The 23,411-nt window shown below is 37.7% G+C and overlaps 1 protein-coding gene across 1 annotated transcript; it reads right to left on the reverse strand.

Annotated features, from left to right (window-relative positions):
• Positions 1-1,691: 1,691 nt before the first annotated feature.
• On the reverse strand, positions 1,692-23,411 carry LOC135216776 (putative uncharacterized protein DDB_G0291608). The gene is made up of 6 exons (XM_064252260.1): positions 23,373-23,411; positions 11,930-12,023; positions 6,719-6,967; positions 5,814-6,290; positions 5,566-5,685; positions 1,692-4,623 (listed from the first exon to the last, which is right to left on the reverse strand). Exons 2-6 carry the CDS (start codon positions 11,975-11,977, stop codon positions 4,450-4,452), a joined length of 1,068 nt encoding a protein of 355 aa, XP_064108330.1. The 5' UTR covers positions 11,978-12,023; positions 23,373-23,411; the 3' UTR covers positions 1,692-4,449.

The raw sequence follows: 23,411 nt of genomic DNA on the forward strand, positions 1-23,411 counted from the left end.
ATATTTCAGTTACAAATATACCTAAATTATTTGGTGATAGACTTTTACTTGTCTTTTAAGTCTAATTATCCGCCGTGAGAAAGCGACTTCACTTCGTCTGCTGTTTTAGTACCAGTTTGTTCATTTCATCAGCCAAGCAATAAGTAATACATGTTTAATTGATCAGCTACTCAATCAAACGATTCCGTTGGCTCGATCAACTCACAGGGATCCCATTACAGAGATTTTAAACATCATTTTCATTACTTCCTGAAATCAAGTGTTTGAATTTCCTGAGCTCGACCTTAAACATTTCAATTTTTCAACCGTTGTCATTTCCATTTCGGTTATGATTTGTCATACGTATACCATAAGTTAATATAAACTAAAGGTAATCACTCGCTGTAACTTCTTGTAATGTTTATCAGTTGCCTTTAATGAATCCATAAATCTTGACCGATCGACTACAACTAAGCTAACAAAACATGTAAGAAGAGCTCGTTCTGAAATTTTAAGTGGATATGTATGCTTTCTGGGATGATGAATCACCGTCTGTCTGTGTGAACTTCCAATTTGTCTGTCAGGCAAGGAATTCCAATACTCCCAGGCAGTCGTAAGAGTCGGACAACTTTCGGCTAATCACCGTTATTCACGTAATTGCGTCATTCTAGCTATGCGGAGCTATTTTTTTTTCTGTTCTCTAGTCCACACGTTCTCGCAAGTTGGAGTGAGTTTCGAAATCGCATATTCTTTTCGTTGGTTCAGAAACCTTGGTGAGACAGGCGCTATTAACATTCGAGGGGGAGACCTAAACACACACCGCGCGGGATCTTCACTTCCTTCCAAGGTTGCCCGAGACCATTTCCCACTCTTCTTCCAACTTTCATGACCTTTATTAATGCCACGGCCTAGGACGGAGGAAGGGCACAGCACAGGTGGTGAGGCATGAATGGCTGCTAAGTGGCGCTGATTAATAGGGGGACCTAGTCTCTGAAGGTCGCGTACCCAGCTCAGCCTTTGGCACATGAATTAAGTGGAGATGATTCCCGACGAAGAGGCAGAACTTCCTTTCATTTACCGAAGAGTACGACGGGCCTTTGAACCTTATATCCTGCGGTATTCAATCGCCTTTCGAAAGAATACCCAAGAATACGTGACTCTTTCATCTTTAATTTGGGTATCGCTGCATGCCCCGTTTTCATACATCATTAAAGCTGATAATACGTAACTAGATTAGTTCATTCTTCTTCAAATTAGGATGTACAGCGTAAAATGAATAGGTCTAGCAGAAGGCTGCGGATATGAGGCTCAAAACAAAGGGAAGAAAAGGCGGTAATTCCACTGAGAAAGTTTTGGCAAACCGGTTATTTCTGGCTCTTCGATAAGCATCACATCTTTTCCTGAGGTCAAAGGGCAACGTCTGCTCTTTCTGCAGCTGCAGGGATGAAGGTTATGGGCCTGTGCGTTCAGAGCCGAGATCTAGAACTTGCGTTTATTCAGTCTTATTAATATGTGTAATCAATAATACCTTGCGTGTAATCAAATTTCCTTTGAATAATAAATTCCCATAGTTTTTGTTGCCTTAAACATCTGAATTTCATGTACAGCTAAATTAGATAGGGCAATTATGGGAAGGGTTTCATCAACGAAGACTGGTAAGCAGCCAGCGCATGAAAATCCCTCCCCACAGAAAGTGTAAATGAAACACAATAAAAAATCATCCCATACTTTATTACCAGAATAAAATATGCGAACGCTGCATTTGACGAACACACTAGAAAAGAAAATTCAGTAACAATGCACACCTGCTTGATATACAAATAGAACAAGTCAGAGGACTCCCAGTCACTTCGCCCTTCAGACCTGTTATTCATCCTTTCTTCCATTCTGATCGTACGATCTTGCTATGAAAGGAATCCAAATTGTCGGTATGTAGTCTCCCGGATGTTGGTGCGTTTGTATTGATGCGAGGCAAAGGTTTAGAAAGTTGGGAAGCAGAAGAAAAGGAAAATGATGTCGAAAGGTGAAGAAGGATTAGTCTTGTCATGGAGAGAATGTTCGTGAGGTTACGGAAAACGGGAAATAGTTTTTGACAGTTGTGACTAGATCTGAACACTAGGCTTAAGGGTAAACGTTTGTTTTTTCGAGAGAAATTCGATATATGTGGAAAAAAATGTTAAAATTACAGTCAATAGTTATGTAAATTTACAAATGTTTTTCTAAAATATGTATGTATGTATGTATTTCTGTATGTATGCATATATATTAAGACTTCATTAACATAGTTGCTATGTAAGTTCACGATGTTTCATCTTGTTTTATATGCTTTTCAATAACACTAAACGTGTAAGCATGCATGTATGAATGTATGTTATAAGCTACCTAAGTGTATGTACACATAGTACCTATATTGTACATTTATAATAGTTTGTTGAAGCAGAAATACAATTATGAAGGTAGAAATGCAAATGAGTCTTAATTGTGAGTTACTGGTGAGATGTGGTGTGTGTGTGTGGGTCATAAACCGAACAATAGGGAAATTCCTCAGACAGCTGCGACCGCAGCCTCTTCTGAAGTGTTTACACTGGGTTCAGATTATTGGGGGTTTATAGTCCTCTCTCTCGCCCCACTGGATTTATGGCACAAAATCTACCTACCGGATTACAGCACCTAATTACTCAGTACATTCTCTCTCTCTCTCTCTCTTTCTCGGGTTTTCTAAAGTTGAGATTTTTCTTTGATAGCTGGAAGTTACATGACATGACAAGGCTATTATATTCACCACCTAGATACTGAATCATCCTCTTTCATTTTTATTTTTTTTCTGATCGTCAAGTAGTAAACATCCATCAAGTTTTCAAGCGTCATGATATTTCTTTGGAAATATGCTTGCACGCACTTTCCAAAACCTGTTCACAGGATCCTTCCCAACCTTAGTCAAATGAAAGTTATAACGCCAAATCATCAGGAAAATTTTGCAGTTTTAATGATGGATGCATTAATTTGAATGTGACATATTTTGCATAGTCAGTGACGTCAAATAAGTAACTAAAGCTTTGTCATTCACACACACAACACACACACACACACACACACAGAATCGAAAAGGAACATTCGTTCTTAACATTTCAGAGGGACATAAATTTAGCCATAGCGAAAAATAAATACACTGGAAACCATTTTAAAAACACTGGTGAACAATGGAACCTATCTCATCAATAACATTACTTACACAAATATTATCCACTGGTAATATTCACTCATTCTAGATCATAGATGCATATACTGTTTTATAAATATTTGAAGGCTTCTATTGAACCGTTCCTGACGGATCAACTCGGGAGTTTCGATATTCACATAGTTCATTATTTTTTTTACAAGGTCATTCATCTGCAAGTGAGAAATGAATTCGAAAATACTAATATTCTCAACAAGAGGTTGCTACTTTTCGGAGGTAAATGGCATACATGTTGATTACCGTAGAAAAAAATATAAATTCGAAATACTTATTCATGTTACTTTTTTGATAAATAGACTTATGTAAGTTTATCCGTGATCATAACTTTCTTTGCTAATGGGAGTGAAATTATTCTCGAGGAAATATGATTATTCACATAGTCACTTATTTCGTAAGTAATCGAAATATTTCCTTTGCCATTTCTGACTTTACTATGGCTTTACGTAATTCTCCTTGCAGATGCATAACCTTTGTGTGGTTATTCTTAAATAAATGATCGAGTAAATAATTCGCAGTTTCCTGACTGCCTGACTTGAGAGTGTATTAAAATTAAAGATTAGAGTCACGTTATTCAAAAGTTTAGAGCAGAACTAAAAAAAAAGATAGGCAAAAGTAATTCCCAAGTAATTAGCCAAGGCCGTATTTTTCACACTTTGCAAAACTGAGAACGTTCAGTTTCAAGTCAAGCAGCCTGAGTAGTTGAAGCAAATACAAAAATAAACGTGTATTACATTTTGCCGCTTTGTCAAGTCAAAGCGATGAGAATCAGGGATGGAGAGGAGGCCATAATGGGAGGGAGAATCCGCTCCATCACTCCTCCTTCTCCGTAGTTGGAGGGAACTCGGAGCTGCTGAGGAGTAACCCAACCTCTCACTCTGGGCTTACGATTGTAGTCTTTTAGTTATTCTTCTTTGGGAATAATTGAGGAAGGATGATATCCCGAAAGAGGCATTCACGAAAAACAGGATGAGTATGGAAAGCCGGTATCCAAAAAGAGGCATTCACGAAAAACAGGATGAGTATGGAAAGCCGGTATCCAAAAAGAGGCATTCACGAAAAACAGGATGAGTGTCGAAAGCCTTGAGAGACAACGTTACACCTCAGCAGGACAATATTGCATCATTTCGGTGGCTGAGGAGGAGAAGGAACACGCGGAGGAACATCTTAGAGCCTCCACATTTTCTTGATGAACGATATGCGTCATTTCGGCATCACCTGTACACATTTTGTTTTTATTGGGACTCCGGTACAACGCCGATTCTGGCATTGAGGTCGTAGCTCTGCTCCGCTACTCCGCAGTCCACGTTGAACCACCAGTCACACACGAAGTACTGCTGATGGAAGAGCGTTCCGTTGGGGCACAGGAACGAGCCCATGTTCTGCCCGTTCAGGCAGATGTGGAAGACCTGTTGGGCAAGAAAATAAGGAGTTCCCAAGGTTGAGATATGCCATACTGGTGCAAGATGCAGAGACGAGCAATGGATGATTACACAATAAAGGAATTGCATTAAAATGCAATCATAATGAGAATAGAATTAATGCAACAGTTGAGGTAAAATTGCGGATTGTCAGTATTTCACAGTTAGTAAAAAGGAAGTGCTAAGAGAGAAGAGAAGAGAAGAGAAGAGAAGAGAAGAGATACTGGAAAAGCTTAGTGTTATGACACGTGCCTCATTACTGAATGAAATGAAATAAAGAAGAAAGAAATACACAGAAAACTATGACATACAAATAAGTAAGAATAATAAGGATAAACCTTATATTACAAGTAATTAAAGCTTCAAAGACTTCCTGTTTTATTACTTTCGTATTTTGCTGACCGACGACGTGGAAGATCAGCGTGAAAAAGTGTCGTCTGAATTTACATGAAGTTTCACATGCTATTACCTATATGTCAAATATTTATATTTAGAAGATTTTAACGACTTAGACACGTGACATGGAGGCTAATCCGGAATTTACTGAAAATTTGGAAAAAACTTCAAATTGGCTTATGGCACATTCATATTTAGCATGCAGTATTTGGATTTGTTTTGAAATTTGTTACTCAAAACCGACGTAAGTGATGATACCCAGTTAACTCTTGAGACTGTCACTAATTATCCAATTTCTTTCCTATCTTTAAATGACCTTCTCGTTTTCTTTCTTAGCTATAAATGAGCAATTTAAAAAAAAAAGAAGAGACGTGGAAGAGAGGCATACAACCAGTAAGGAATTTCTAAATGTCAAATGACAGTAGCTACTCTATTAAGAAAGAGAATGAACATGGAATTCTGTGAATCCATTAAAGTGTATAGTCCAAATATACCCAAGTACATACTAAATTTCTTGAAGGCGATTTGACTAACCTGGCACTCTGCCTCGGGATCAGCGAAGTAACCCCCTGTAGCTTGGGCACCACAAGAGAACGAGGTCCTGGGCACAGCTGCGTATTCAGGGTATTCACCAGTGCCTCTTCCACCTGAACCCTGCAACAAGATTAATAGGTCAGTACAGAGATGAATGCACATGTAACTTTATTAAAGAAATTATCATCCTAATTCTGCAAAAGATGATATACTCTGTGCTTGAATGGAATTGTATTTTAAAAACTTACAACATTTGCCAACTGCTTTGCATCGCCAGAGGATGGGCGTTCGGTGGTCTGTTCTTTTTCTGCGAACTGAATGGACTGCTCTTGGGATGTCTGTTGCAGCCGTTGTAGTGGCTGCTGCTGTTGTTGTTGCTGCTGTTGTTGCTGCTGCTGTTGTTGCTGCTGCTGCTGTTGCTGCTGCTGCTGCTGCTGCTGCCACTGCTGTTGCTGCACCTGCTGTTGCTGCACCTGCTGCTGCTGTTCCTCTTCAGCAGTTACGGCAAATGTTTCAACAGCAGCTGGAGTCGGCGTCACGAAGTTCTCGATGAATTCCGTCGTGGTTGGGGCTGCAGGGGCTGAGAAGGTTTCGACAGGGGCTACTGGACCTGGGGCTACGAATGTCTCAGCAGGGGCGTCAGCACGAGCAGGGGCAAGGGTAGTTGGGAGGCTGTTGAGGAATCCTCCACCCAGTTCGGATTCCAAGGCAGCAGCAAAGTTATCCTAAGAGAACGGGCGGGATGCAAGAATGTTCGTCAATTTTCCATTAGGCATCCTATACCCTGACAGTTGTGATAAAGTACTGATGATTATAGTGTGTGAATCAGTATTTATTTGTGAATGCAGAAGGAAAATTCGGCAAAATACCTAAGCAGTCAATAGGCTGGAATAGATACATTTTCATTTCGCGGTGTTGCATGCGTTTTATGAAACACTAAAAACGTAAGTATGTATGTATGTATGCATGTATGTATGTATGTTGTAAGCTACTTTAGTGTGTGTATACAGTTGTGATAAAGTTATGTTCTACAGGCCATCGGTGCAGCAAAGATGAAAAGGCTGAAGGAATTCACGAGGGATGTGGCAGTATTAAGAACAGGAAAGAAATCAACAACACTTAATTTACATTGGTTTTTCTTTTACTTTGTTACCTGATTCGGAATAGCGTTGTCGTGATGATGACTGTGCTCATCTCCATGGGCGTGTTCTTCGTGAACGTGGTCTCCATGGGCGTGGTCTCCGTGGGCGTGGTCTCCATGGGCGTGGTCTCCGTCGCTGTGCTCTCCATGACCGTGGTCCCCGTGCGCCTGCTCCCCATGGGCATGATCTCCGTGGTGATCTCCATGATGGTCTCCGTGGTGGCCGTGATGTTCCAAACCGTCCAGGAGAGTTCCGTCAACCTAAGAGATCAAAACAAAAAGTCGAAAGGATATTTTTTTCCCTTGGATTCAAAACCGCATTGCGAACTTTGTTGGATATTTTCTTCTCCGTTATCGTCATCTTATCATTGTCAGAATATTAAAAACATCAACAATACTAATAATAATTAAATTATTATTATTATTCATGCTTTGTCATTGCACAGAGTGAAATACCCGACAGGAAAATAAAAAACAGCGAAGAGGAAAAAATTGCAGTTGTGATTTCAGAAATAGAAATGATTTAGCTATGTGCATTTCAGTTGGATTATAGTCTATGGAAAACTTTTGATCTACGTGGACTGCTATTGCTGTTTAGATTAAGTTGGCCTTTTGCCAACATGGGCTCTTGCTCATAGAGCAGCCCGGAATGATGCAGGAAAAAGTGGACTGGCTCGATATATTTGACCCCCCAAAAAAGTAAATAAATCCCGGGAACATTTGCCATGCTCTTCCGTATAACCCGGTCAGCTACCTACGACCCTCCCACATACTCACACTCTCTCACACGGACGCACAGACACAAACACATACCTCTGACACGCATGCTCCATCACGCACACATTTAGGTATTAAATACACCTATTCAGTCACGGAAGCACCAGCAAATTGAAAAAATGTGGACATGATGAAGTTATATTTTAGGGGATTTCACTGGACGGAGGCATTTATTTCTTGGTAAATAAACTTTCGAGCTTTAATATCTTGCCCTTTGTTCCACTTGTTTCACTTGCTTGGTTTGATGTACAGCCCTCCCCTCTCTGATATATATATATATATATATATATATATATATATATATATATATATATGGTGTGTGGTATGTAATGTATGTATCTATGTATTTGTTATATATATTGTATTTTTTTATATATATATATATGTATATATATAAATTTATCTATATATATATGTATATATATATATATAATATATAGAATATATATCTAATATATTAATATATCATATATATATAGTATTTATTTAATATTTGTTACAATGTATACACACACACGACACACACACAACTCCTACACAAACATATATATATTTTAATATATAACTATATATATATATATATCGGAAGTAACAAACATTTGTATTTTAGTACCAACAAAGTATCTTTTTCCTTTTCTTTGCCCGATTGAGCAGTTATTTACACGACTATCTAAAGCACCATTCTCGCTCTCCTTCTCCGTGCGCATGTTTGTTCAAATGACTCGGAGCTTCCTTTCATGAGTCGCATGACGGGGCTCATCAGAAGGGGAGAATTATTCTTTTACTGGTGATGGTAGCCTAAATACAGGACGGCGTTCGGAATGAATGGGGTGGATTACGTCACCAGCACGTTACCTCCTTAGTCCTTTCGCTCTCAGTCGTCCCGCGGCAGTCGTTTCGCGTGCACGCTGCGTTAGTGTGGGGACAACATCCAGCTAAAATCCTCTTTAGGAAGATGTCATTATTGTTCGGGAAAAGTACTGGCCTCTCTCCTCACTCATCTCTCCTCCCCCCCCCCCCCCACTCCCCCCCCCCATCTCTCTCTCTCTCGTGTGATAAAGGAGTAGGGGAATAAAGATTCTCTCTCTCATAATATGAGAATAACGGACTAAAGACTCTCTCTCTCTCTCGTGTGATAAAGGAGTAGGAGAATAAAGATTCTCTCTCTCTCTCTCTCTCCCGTGATATGAGAAAAGCGGACTAAAGACTCTGTCTCTCTCTCCCTCTCTCTCTCTTTCTCTCTCTCTCTGTCTCTCTCTTGTGATATTAAAGTAGAATAATAAAAACTCTCTCTCTCTCTCTCTCTCTCTCTCTTTCTTGTGATATTCAAGTAGAATAATAAAAACTCTCTCTCTTTCACTCTCTCTCTCTCTCTCTCTCTCTCTTGTGATATTGAAATAGAATAATAAAACTCTCTCTCTCTCTCTCTCTCTCTTGTGATATGAGAATAGCAGAATAAAAAGTCTCTCTCTGTCTCTTGTGATATTTATTAAAATAGAATAATAAAAACTCTCTCTCTCTCTCGTGATACAAGAATAGTAGAATAAAGACTCTCTTTCTCTTGTGATATTAAACAATTATTAATAAATCAACTCTCTCTCTATCCTCTTTCCTCCTCTTCCTCCTCCTTCTCTCTCTCTCTCTCTTGTGATATTAAAATAGTATAATAAAAACTCTCTCTCTCTTTCTCTCGTGGATAACCTTCTAGTATTACCCTTCCGTGTCTAAAAACCCATATATCTGGATGAGGTTGCTAGCCCCATGCCCTGTTAGGCTCCCACCTGACGCTGGTACCCATTCAAGGCTGGGCAGACAGGTATGGCACGCCAAGATCGAACTCCGGGCCTTCATTTTTTAAATCAATGAGACGTCACTGAGAAATTTCTTGTTGACTTCGATTTGAATGGAAAGGAAACGCTGAAACTGCTTCCTTCGGTTTGAGTTTTGTGTAAGAGAAAGCTATTGAGAGGCTTTGTCTGTCCGTCCGCTCTTTTTCTGTCCCCCTCAGATCTTGAACACTACTGAGGGTAGAAGAGGGCTGCGAATTGGTATGGCGATTATTCACCCTCCAATCATCAAACGTACCAAATTGCAGCCGTCTAGCATCAGCAGTTTAAATCTGATTTAATATTAAAATGAGCCATTATCGTGCATCTGGCACCACTGTAGTGTCAACAACACAACCCACCACTGTGCCGTGGGTGAAAGTTTCATGGGCTGCGACTGAGAGTTTAATGGGTCATAGGTAAGAGTTTCATACAGCATTATATGCTTTACAGAAAACTCGATTCTTTTTTGTTTCTCGCTTCGTTTGTAACCGGAGCCCAGATGCTTCAATGATGCTTGATGTCTCTAGAGATCGACTTACATTGAAAGACTATATTTTTGGTCGTTTTTGTTGTCTATCTGCGGAAGCTTTTTAAGAGGAGTTTCTCGAAGAGAAACGGGAATGTTGTAGCCATTTTATGGCCAGCTACATTAAACCATAAAACTAAAAAACATGCAGACAAGTGGTAATGGTGAGTGGTTGAGAAAGACCTCAGCTCAGCAATAACCGAAGAACTAAGATACAAATCAGTACGATGATAAACAAAATGCTGAATAAATAAACAAAAAGAAGGCGAGCAGTATTTTGCCATGTTTTTGGTATAGAAGGAAAGGCTACAGAAGAAAAAGATACTCTTAAGCAAAGCCCCAGGTGAATATGAAGAGTTACCAAGTGATCGTCTGGGAGTCTGGAGAGAAGACGAGATGAAGCGAGAGAAGACGAGATGAAGCGAGCGAAAGCACAGGCGAGTCAGATAGATAGATGGTGGAAGAATTACGGACGTTGTTGAAACAATGTACCAGTAAAAAAAGGGTTAAGGAAACGGCCGCTTAAAAAGTCGTAACGGAAGCCAATGAAATTATACTCTATTTCCGAGGAGGTCGGCAACAGATCCTTATTATTTCGTTCGTTCGCTACACGTTTTCCGTCCCTTTTCAACCACTTGTCACTCTATTCAATTCACTGAAGCTGAATTGAACGATGTCTGATACATAGCAGATTTCCAGTCAATTATCGTATAGAGTCTGTGTGCGTGTGTATTAAGCCATAAGAATTTAGTAGACCAAGCAATCATGTATTGCACTATTTTCCGTTTCAATGAAGTATGAATTTCTTCAGCTCCGCCGTCTGTCACTTGCTTATATGAGTTTAACTAGACAGAAAAAAACACTTTGGAATCTGCGAAATATTCTAATCAGTTAGCGTAATCTATGAAGTTGATTAAAAGAAAAAGAAAATGGACCGCTTTGCCGATTTAATCTCAATAAAAGCAAAAACAACGAAGACGCTCTGGGCTAGAAAGTTCTCCCAACGAATTTACGATCAAAGAAAAAGGGATCTCCTGGATGTCACAACAGCGCTAGCTAGGCTTTGCGAAACGGCCCGGGAATAAAAGGCAATTTTGAGGAATGCGCCCGTTTCTTTTTTACTTGCGTCGGCTGCGCAATACAAATAATCGCTTTAGCTCTTTTTCGGCGCACGCGCATCAGATGTAATAAGCTAACGGGGAAATTACAGACAGGAAAGCGTCGGCTTTTTATGATTGGAGAAGGCGAAATTACTCCGCGGGAGCTCTCATGAATGAAACGCTGCTTTCGGCAGGAAACTGGGAGAAGATGAGAGGCAGATTTATTGTCTGGAAATATATATATATATATATATATATATATATATATAATATATATATATATATATATTATATATATTATATATATATATATATATATATATATATATTATATATATAATATATAGATTTATTGTCTGGGTATATATATATATATATATATATATATATATTAATATATATATATATATATAATATGGAAAGTCTATTTTCACACTCATATCATTCGTTTTGTTTTCAAGTACTAGATAAACCACAATTATCTCCCTATTAGCTCTGCCACATGCTTTATATATATATATTATTATATATATATATATATATATATATATATATGTATATGTATACATTATATACGTATCTATATATATATATACATAGTATATATATATATATATATAAATATAGATATTATATATAATATATATATATATAATATACACACACACACCCAACCACACACATAATATATTATATATATTATAATATATACTATTTATAGATATATATTATATAAAGCACGAGGCAGAGCTAATGGAAGATAATTGTGGTTTATCTACTTGAAAACAATACGAAGAATATGAGCGTGAAAATAGACTTTCGAAGCTCTAGAGTCAGTCAAAGGAAAGTAAACCAGAAGCGTACAATGCACTGGATAATGCGAAATAAAGATGAAGGGAAAATAGAGGTAAAAGCAAGCACTAGGAAAATGGAGCTTAGGTATCAGAAGAGAAATCAAACACAATAAATGAACAGATAATAATGTGCTTACCGTACATGCGAGCAGCGCTAAAAGTATTGCCACGTAAGAAGGCTTCATTGTGATGGGACTAAGGATATCTTCTACTCTCGGTGTCACTAAGTACCTGCAAAGAAAACAATTCTCCGTTGAAACTTGGTCTTTCACAGGACACCAGTTTAAGGGCGAATATTGCCGGTTGTGTATAGAGAAGTTTCTTTTCAGCATTGAATTGAATTAAATTGTATATAGAATTTAGGCCAAAGGCCAAGCACTGGGACCTATAAGGTCATTCAGCGCCGAAACAGAAATTAACAGTAAAAAGTTTGAAAGGTGTAACAGGACGAAAACCTCGCAGTTGCAATATGAATCAATTGTTAGGAGAGGGTGGTAAGTAAGATGGAAGAAAGAGAATATGAAAGGAGGTACAGTAAAAGGAACGAAAGGGGTTGTTGCTTGGGCCGAAGATACGCTGCAAAGAACCTTCCAATAGAGGAAACAACACACATTATATATTTATCTATATATATACATATATATATATATATATATATAATATTATATATAGATTATATATATATATATATGATGTAATGCGTTTCTCGTCATATCTGTCATGATTATAAGATGAAGTTGACGGAAATGATAATGCTAACCTATTAGAAGCTGACATGAAAACTTGGAGAGTCATTTACAGCAAAGGTACACTTTAGTTGGTGTGGTCTACATCAACTACCAATCAATTTGGAAAGTGCACCAGATAAATTCATTATAAATGAAAGAGAAAAGTAGTGCCACCGTGAAACGCGTCAAGTTCCTGGTTTCGTCACCGAAGCAGAGCGGCTTCGGCTTAATTGAAGCGCCTGCATCGGATTACTGGGTGATGGGTGTGATTGAGCGGTTTGCCTGTCACGCTTGTTAGGGCTGGCAATTGGATATCGCGCTTTTGGAGACTGCTTGACGAGTCAGTCTAAAAAGTCATGCTTATCTGAGTAATGCAGTCGTTCTTAACCTTTTTATGACCACGCCCCCTCTAAGAGCTGGTCTTTCTCTCCACGCCCCCCCTGCATCTATGAGTACAATTCCCTCCCAGATTTAAAGGGGGGGTGGGGGGGGGGAGTGAGGGAGAAAAGGAAGAGGTTTCTAGGGATAGGGAGGGAGGTCCATAGTTACAAAGAGTGGTAACTAGAGTAGTAGACTATAGGAAACTAACGTTATAAGGAAACACTTTGACATTTTTGTCATAAACTTCTGAATATGAGTTCCTCACTCTTGTGACGAGAATAACGAATATAATTAGAGATTATTTGATCTTTCCCAAGGGCTCGCGCCTCCCCTGGGAATTCCTGAGCCCCCCAGGTTGAGAACCAGTGGTTTAACGGACAAGTTCATCTACCTGTTTAACGATACAACTCTCAGTGATGGCCCCCCATATGATTAGGCTTCGGCTACTGAATAATATTAATAATAATAATAATAATAATAATAATAATAATAATAATAGTAATAAGCAGTAAGGCTAACGACCAATTTACCAGCTTCTACTGCGCCAAGACGTTCCTAGAGAATTGTGCAGTTACTTGAAAGAATAACAAGCCGTTTTATAACTTCCACTTTTCAAAGATGTTGGCATACGTGTAATAATGTTTGTAGGTGTATTCAGGCTGAAGAGGTTAACTGACCAAGTCGGCGAAAGCTTCCTGTATATAGCAATATACATACATACTATTGAGAACATTATTTTTCCAATGATAAAAATCTGATACAATAAGCTTATCAAGAACACATTTTATTCCGGTTATTTTTGCAATATTACTAATCTGATACAATAAGCTTATCAAGAGCACATTTTATTGGCAACATAATCCCTCTCGGTGGCGTAAAAGACCACGTTTAATGAGTATAAACATTACAAGCTGTTCTGCAGTAAAATCTCACTCTACGATAAAGTAAATTTTTTCCCCGCACAGTCTAAAGAGAATACATTTACAATTATATATAAAAACTTATAAGATGATAACGAACTTCACTCTAAATCTTATGTTGATGTTGTTCTCACTCTACGATAAAGAAAAAAATTTTTTTCCCGCAAAGTCCATAGAAAGTACATTTCAAATTATATATAAAAACCCATAAGATGATAAAGAAGTTCAATCTAAATCTTGTGTTGAAGTTGTTCTCACTCTACGACAAAGAGAAAAAATTTTTCCCTCAAAGTCTAAAGAAAGTACATTTCAAATTATATGTAAAAGCTTGTAAGATAAGAAAGAAGTTCATTCTAAATCTTATGTTTAATTTGTTTATTTAGAAGTGTGTGTGTGTGTGTAAGAAGTTCACTCTAAATCTTATGTACGTGTGTTTGTTTGTTTGTGTTTATCTAATGAATCACGCACCACTTTTTATTACCATCTGCAGAGATGCCAAAGGGTTTCATTACGTAAATAAAACCGAACAGACGGTGACACTTGAATTGCTCATTGCGCAACTCGTGTAGGAGATCGTACGGGAGGGAGACCCTCGTGTTACCGGTGACGATGATGACGTGAGGGTGGAATGTCAATACCGAGTTATGGACTATAAAGGGGAGGAAAAATCTATATAACCATGCTGTGGAAAATTGCTCTCCTCCTACTAGTTTCATTTATGTATGTGTTATGTATGTATGTATGTAAGTATATTTGTATGTACATAAAAGTTATGTGTGTGTAAACATTGTAAATATATATATATATATAGTATATATATATTATGCATTATATGTATTATACATATATATGTATAGTGTGTATATGTTGTATATATATATGTATGTTTATATTTATACATTATATATATATATATATATATATATATATATATATATATATATATATATATATATATATATATTCGTCTAATGCTGTGGCTTAGATGCTATTATTATTTTTAGCATATCGTTCAGTATCCTGTGAGGCTTGAGCTAAAAGCGATTCTTATAGATAAAAATGAGCATTCATAAAAGTTACAAAAGCTCCAGGATGGACTACGGTGCCAACAGTGACTGTAAACCATCGCCTAAAAGTTTATATCTATTCATGCACATGATATACTTTTTGATTTATGCCGAGGTGTTTTTTATTTATTGAATTATTATATTTACTAGATTTCTTTTCATGATTAACTTATTTTAGCATACATTTTAATATTGTAAAAACTAATTTTATTTATATTCCTGAAAATGGGAAAGGACTCCCGAAACGTTGGTGTAAATGAAAATAAAAATGGTTTCCAGTCGTCTCGCTCCCCCCTCCTCATGATTAAACTTAAGTTCACCAGGAGCGAAAATCCTATACATTATTTACGTTTCTCATTATTGTCTTTGGTATTGTTTTTTTTTCTTTTTTTTAAGTTGGTACTTTCAAGTTTGCTTCATATCATGAATTTTTGGTTAAGTGATTAATAGTGCTGACACACACCACACATACATACATATATATATATAATATATATATATATAATTATATACATACACATATATATATATATCAATATATATATAGATATATATATATATATATATATATATATCTAGCATGCGCGAGATTTAATAACACATACAGAAATTTATAGACAATACTATAAGTAACTGTAAGCGTGAGTGTGTGCGTGTCTTTATGTGTCTGTGCGCACGTGAAAACTGAGGCACGAATGATTGTATAGATAGTAAACAGTCGCAAGTGACACAGAGGAAGAGAGAGTAGGCTAATCAGTTTCAGACAATGCGCGCCTCCCCTTAATGATGCAAAGTTACTCGGTATTATCTGCATGACACAAGTCTTATAAAAAAATAAATTTGCATATTCACTGTCTCACTGAACTCTTGTGGTCTCTTCCATCTTGATTTTCGAGCTGATGGAGACGCGCCTCTTTGTACCAGCGGGAGGACCTGATCCCATCTTAAGAATTGGCGCGTTCAGTTGTCACGTCTTTTCCGTTCTCTCAGTTGTTATCACTTGTAGGGGATCTTCATTCCCACATTGATTATACCTGTCTCCAATCACGCGCTGATTGAAGGTCGGTGAATTTACCTTGCCTCTCAAGGTGAAGATCATTCCTAAATGTCTTTAATGATGCTGTACTGTGTAAGGTTTGAGAGACACTTATTCTCCTCGGCGTTGTTAATTCAATTGGTGGAAAAATCCAAAAGCAAATTCACGAAAATATTCATTCCTACGTCATGGATCTCTTAACGTCAATAAGAGTTTGATAGCACCAAGGTTGGTGAACGTCACGCTTAGATTAAGATTCTGACTGGCAATTTTTCTGGAGCGAAGATGGTACTAGTCCACAATGATACCTGTTAAAGAAGGTGACTTGCAAAGACAAATAATCAGAGGAATGTCAGCGAAAGAATAAGCAACCTTTTCCTTCTTTATCTGAGGCAGAAACCTGCTAGAATCCTAAAGGTTAAGGCAATATGTTGAGCAAGACAATCTGATAGTCTTTTACAAGGGACGTGACATCCAGATGGCGCGCCGTTCTATATCATTATGACAGCATTTCGGCCCCGTGTTCAATTAAGGAATTAATCCCAGCACGTGTGACCATTTGGCACAAGTCTCACTTTCGAAACCTTCCTCTTTCTCTCGGAGTTCTAGCATGCCTATGTAAGCATATGGCTGTATCATTACCCGGCAATTTGACCCTTAGAAAGTTTTGCCCCAAACTCCCTGAAGGCGAAATGGCAAATCCTCTCCAGAACAGTCCCACGCCAGAGGAGAGACGGAGGATGACGTTGCAGTTTCTCCCTCTGTTTCTTTCTTTATATTTCTCGCGATGTTTCGCAAGAGGTCAGACGGGCATGCTTTCTAAAGATGCTTCCAAGATGACATCCTCCTCTGTCCGTCCTTGAGCAGAAAAAGCTGAATTAAAAAAAAGAAAGAAAAGAAAATCAATTGTAGGTAATCGCTTTGAGACTACTCATAAAAACGGTAGTAAAATGCTACCTTTGGGGAAAAGAAAAATGAATTTAGTCAGATCAGATGTTACTCCTTTTTTCTCTTTGGTTTTTCTTCTTACCGATCCTGTATGGATCGCAATTACCGTGTTAAACATGACTTATTTAGCTATTTAACAGTTCGTCACTGGACTAGTGGGTTCCGTACTCGACTACCAATCTGGTAGCCCGAGTACGCTTCCTGCGGCCGCCAGTGCGGAATCAGAGGAATTTATTTCTGGTGATTAGAAATTCACTTCTCGATATAATGTGGCTCGGATCCTACAATAAGCTGTAGGTCTCGTTGCTAAGAAACCAATTGGTTATTAGCCACGTACAAAAATCGAATCCTTCGGGCCAACCATAGGAGGGCTGTTAATCAGCTCAGTGGTCTGGTTAAACAATATACTTAACATTTTTTTTAACGTTAAAATGCTGTGAACAAGAGATTTTGGAATCGATATCTAAAGGTTAAACAATTGTTAACAGAGACATGAAAGAGAAGTCTAAAATACAAAACAAAAACCAATCCGACGAAGAAAATGATGTAGCATAATGGAAGGACAAATCAAGTAATAAAAGATGAGAAACATTTAGTAAAAGAAAGGAATAACGAGGAGATTAGAAGAAACAACTTAGACGTAAGAGAGCTGATACACTTCTCAGTCGTAGATAAAATTTAAGAGGATTTAAAAGAAGACAAAGAGAAGAATTAAGACGTCAGATGGAAAAGGAATGTAAACCACGCAATGATAAACCCCCCTGCAAAACGCGAGAAGACCGGAGAGGACATTCAAGGATGCGTCCGTGAGCTACTGGAAGAGGGAACATTCGTCTGAAAAGCGTGATGCGAATAACAATGAGGTAGAAAGTCAGTGGAAGGAGCCAAAGGTTAAAGATTATCGGTAAAAGCGTTGAAAGGTGTTGAAGAGACTGACAGTAGACGGAGGGATTTCGGTTTTGTGGAGATGATGCCATTGGTAAAAAAAAAGAAAAAGAAAAAATGATTAAATTCACGAGGGTGAGACGAATGATGAGGATCTTGAAAAGGAGAGTCATTGTTGTCGAAAGCGGAAGCTCAAAGGACGAGGGCGGTGTGAAATATCTTCGTGGATAAGAGAGGGCGTTGGAAAGTGTTAGAAGTGAAAGGTAGGGCTTAGTCTGAGTAATGAAAATGATGTACTTTTCTTTAGATAACAAAATTGATAGGAACAAACTGAAAAAAACTTAAGGTAGCATGAATAATTGGTCATATGTTTGGGAACATTTTAGCCAGGGAATTAGAGGAGGAAAAGTAATAATAAAAGCTGCAATTGTGTTATTATCAGAAACGCGCATAACAGGCTCGAAGCTGGGAAATAGTCAAGCGATGACTATGGAACTGAGATAATAACACTAAATAGAACGATTCGAAAATAATTTAAGACGTCATGGAAATCTTGCAAGGATTGCGTTCCCTGAAAAAACAAATATTGAACTAAAAATATTGGAAGAAAGTAAGTTCTTGTAAAGCTTTCTCCCGTTAAAAGGCTAGATTTGATGGTAAAAGGCAAATATTATAAGTAATACGCTCACGATTAGTAAAAAAATAGAAATTAAAGTTATGGGACTAAGTGAAAGGTCATTGGCAGAAAATATCAAGCTATGGAGCATGAATAATGACACTGGCTTATCAAATTAGAGATTAATATGATAAGACAGAGTAATTAACGAATAAAGAGTATGGTAATGACACCGTCTTTTAATGAATAGAGATGAAGATCCTGGAATGCGTTGCTAAAGGACAAAGCTGAAGATGATGATACTAAATAATGATGGTTACAGCTACAATTAATCAGGCGGGATATTGACACACGAAATGAAGGGTATTGGAGCCGGATATGAACCGTTAAACTTTTGCGGTAAAAATACGAACTTTTGAGTGGTAATTTAAATGAAAAACATGATATAGCAGAAGATACCGACGCGACAGGGGGTTGTTGATTGATCATGGCTGAAAAGACGAACCACAACTGACAAACTAGCATAAGGAAACATGAAAAAGGAACAAATCGGAAAATAAAGGAAGCATGGCGGGCATTTCTTCGAACTTTGATGTTCTATAGGACACGAGAAGGTGATTTTGACCTGGAATATTAGAGGATAATGTAGACGTTGATCAGGAGGACGAGGATGTTGATAAACATGAGGAAACGACATTATGAGAACATATTGCCGGCGTGGGAATAAATTGTCAAACTTCAGAAGAAATTTGCAAAGGCTGATGGTCTTAGGATAGGAAATAACTCAAGGATCAAACATTGTAAACTGAATCATGAACGGAACTGGCTGATTAAAAGGGATGACGAGAGTAGTTGATAAATAGTGAGCCTGTGTCACCAAATTCACTTGAAAGATATTTAGGCTGGATAAGGAAGACAAATGAACGATACGGTCCTTAAGCCACTGCTGATCTTACATAAAAACCTGCAGCAGGTGAGACAAAACGAAATCCAACATTTGCACAAGAGAGGAACATTGAAACCAGTGCAGGGGAAGAATTTCAAACATATCACATATAAAGATAATGGTTTGATGATGAAGATTGTTATTCAAATGACAAGGAAACGAGCGAGAGAAAGGTCATGTTGAGAAGACATAAGACAAGAATTTATAAAACGTCAACTGGAAGAAAGTCATTCTCTCTCCCTGGTGAGAATACATTTAAAAAACAACAGATGTTTGTACCTTATTACGATCTCTGTCAGATATGTCATGCAAAGACTCTAGAAATAGCTGCCATCTATCAAAAGGTTCCCTTGTCATCCCAGTAATCATTCGTCTGCTGTGGCTAATGAGGACAAAGCGAGCAGCATGTTGGCTGTTCAAAGAGCAGCCCGCGGCAGGTGTGGAAAGGAATCTGTCATCGTCGTGTTTGCAACGGCAACGCGTTTGAGTTAACAAAAGAGTTATAAAGATGGCTGTCTCAGATCTGCAGTAGTCATTGTCATTATTGGTTCCGTTACCTGTATAGATGATTATATTAAAACGTAGAGTTCGTGAATATAAGCATCATGTGGAAAGGTTTAGAGACATTTCGCTTCCTCTTCAGTGTGGGTTATTCAGATTCAGTCACGCTAAGGAGGCGAGATGTCTCAAAACCGCAAATGGATATCCAAATTCGAATTTGGTTTAATATATTCTTTACCGTTCGATACTGAGCCTTTGACTTGCACAGATGCTTTGGTTCGAGATATCATTGCAGGAGAAAACATATTAATTCCATAAACAGAATTGCGAAGAACATAATGAGAGTGTGTTCCTTACACAGGGAAAGTTCTGAGAGAACTTTTCATTTTGTGTTGAAAACACAACGCGAGAAAGTCTTGACCTTAAATTCAGATAGATTCATTTTGAATTTTTGGAAAGTCTTTTTAGACTTATTTATATTCTCATTGTTTCATGTACTGAAATAACTATTTTCATTTCGCATTCATATTGAAATCTTAACATTATCTAAGTGATGGCAAAGGAAATATAGTTCCGGACCGTCTTGTCATCATACATGCATATGCAGTACAGTAATATCATTCATATACTAATATACCCATATGAATATTGACGTACGTACTTGCATATATATATATATATATATATATATATATATATATATATATATATATATATATATATATATAGTGTCAGAATTTCTATGAAGATCAAAGACCGAATATTAACTTTACTTGGGGCCATAGGCGATGTTGGTGTAAGATGCAATTGTTTATTAGTGACAGTGAAGAGAAACGATCATGACAAGCGAAAACGTTTGGAAATTTGGAGATGAAGATAAGAAAATTTTTGTTAAATGTTTATGATAATATATGCGAGCAAAAAGAACGATGAATGTTTGTGTATGGATGATAGAAGAGCTGAAGTGGTAGACTCACATTAATATCTCAAAAGGAATGCTGCAGAAGATTTCAGAACGATAGAAGAGGTGAATCGAGAGAGTTAGGGAAGGGAAGACACAAAATCGAAATGAAAATGAGCAAGAAATCTAAACTGAAAAATAGGTTGCTAATGTCCTGAAAGGTTAATGTTGCAACTTAAAACGGGTACTGTTGAACCAACCTATCGTCAGGAAGTGAGAGGAATTTGAACATGACCGAAAGAAAGGGGGAAAAAATTGTAAACTCTACTTCAGAGGAAAATACCTTATAAGCAGCACAAAATGAGCGAAAAATGACAATATAGCGAGAAAAGACATACATCGAGGAGGCGGTGATGTGAAAGTGAGCAGAGACTAAAAGGTATGTTATACTGACGTCGTTTGGCCATATGGAATAAGTGGGAAGAAAAATTTATGGAAATGAATCATTTGAAGAGGCTAAGGCGAAGGAAGATATACCTGGGACGTGGTTGGTAGAATGAATGGCACAGGTATCAAATGGAGAGAGCACGCGAATGTTAGCAGGCAAGGAGTAAAAAGGTGATAAAAGTATGTACATGGAGGTTGGTGTATTGCTTGTAAAGCTACTCTAGGGTGTAATGAATCGTCTGTGACGCAGTGAAAATCATATACATACACACACACACATACACACACACATACGCACACACACACACATATATATATATGTCTGAGTATTTACATAATATAAATGGATATGATATATATGTACACACACACACACACACACACACACACACACATATATATATATATATATATATATATATATACATATATATACATATATAAGTATTTATATAGTATAAATATATATAATATTATAATATACACGCACACACACAAACATATATATATATATATATATATATATATATATATATATATATATATATACATACATTTTTATTTACAAAGAAACTTTAGCTTGATCAGCCACTTACGAAAATAGCATATTTTTTTTTTAATGACATGGAGCTGATAGAGCGCATGGCTATTTAAAATGCTGAAAACTGCACCCTCTCACAGAGAGAGAGAGAGAGAGAGAGAGAGAGAGAGAGAGAGAGAGAGAGAGAGAGAGAGAGAGGGATTCTCACTTTACATATAAGATAACCTAGCAAAAGGAAAATTCTGGTTGAGAGCGCGTTCTGGCCCTGATAGAGCGAATGAGTCAAATGAGAGAGAGAGAGAGAGAGAGAGAGAGAGAGCAAAAAACTGAAACTTGGTTTTGTGGGAAGGAAATAAACACAGCTTCTTCCCCTCGACGAGTAATGGTGATGATTATTGCCAGCGAAAATGAGACTTCCTACACTTAAAACAGTGACGACAACCCTTCATTGTTGCTCATCTCCAGCTCTGGATATGATTACACATCGTTTTCGCTTTTTTTTGTTATTCATTTCTGCATTAATTTAGTTATTTTATCTCTCTCTCTCTCTCTCTCTCTCTCTCTCTCTCTCTCTCTCTCTCTCTCTCTCTCTCTCTCAACGTCACCAGTGTCCAATTTAAATTTATATATATACTATATATATGCATAAGTACATATACTTAATTATGTATATATTATGTTATACATAGATATCTGTCTACCTGTCTTTCTGTATACACCCACTCGTGCATGTAAATGTAAGCTTGTGTGTGTAAGACTGTTCATATATTTTTACATCACTTGAATCAACTTGCAGAGTCATTATGTAATGAGGTTTCACAACGTCTTCATTGTAATAAGCTCACTATATTCTAAAATCTAGATCATCTAATCCAGTGACGAAAAATATAATAATTTAAAAATCCGATAAAAATATGATAATTCGGTGCCGACGAGGACCTACTATACGTGGCAGAGGCTGTCAGTAATTAGGATACATTCTCTAAAAGTCGGTGTAGATTCTGGTGATACTTATCTTTCTAGGAACTGGTCGTCTTCACTAGTCACTTCCAATTCGTTGGGGTCATGTAAGGTCAGTCGTTCCGCGGTGTCTTGGTCGTTAAGGTCGTTTCGTTCCCTTGAGTTGTGTCGTCAAAAAGTCTTTCCGATCGAAGCACACCAAGTGTTTCGTGACGAGGACCACTCGCTTCGGCTCTCCTGATGCCTCGGACGTTGAGAAGACTCATCGGTGAATCTTTGTCATGAAAATACTTGCGTTATGGAATATTCTGTGTCACTTGAATTATAAAAACAAGTTTCTTCTGTATGACTCCCAACAAATCCATGGGAAGGAACTTGTTTTTCATCCTTATGCTGAACTGAAGACGGCAGTTTTGCTACGGAGATATCAAAGGCGAAAACTGTGATTTCAACTGGACATAAGCACGTGATCTGTTGAAAATTCTGAGGCAAAGAATCAGAGGAACTCAAAACACGGCGAAGCCGACTGTGTCATCCAGAACTTCATTTGTCATGCAACTGCACTCGGCCGAGGAAGCTTCTCTTCGAGGACGAACACTCTCACAATCATGGCTCCGCGGTCCTTTCTTTGCCGTCGATGTCCTGTGTCCGTTGTGGTCCCTTCGTCTGTCGTCGACGCAGAGCGCCATGTTGCTCAGCTTACCTGTGGCTCTCACGCACTGGGTCTAGAATCGAACTGGTG

This window comes from Macrobrachium nipponense, chromosome 6 (assembly GCF_015104395.2).
Source record: "Macrobrachium nipponense isolate FS-2020 chromosome 6, ASM1510439v2, whole genome shotgun sequence".
Lineage (NCBI taxonomy): Eukaryota > Metazoa > Arthropoda > Malacostraca > Decapoda > Palaemonidae > Macrobrachium > Macrobrachium nipponense.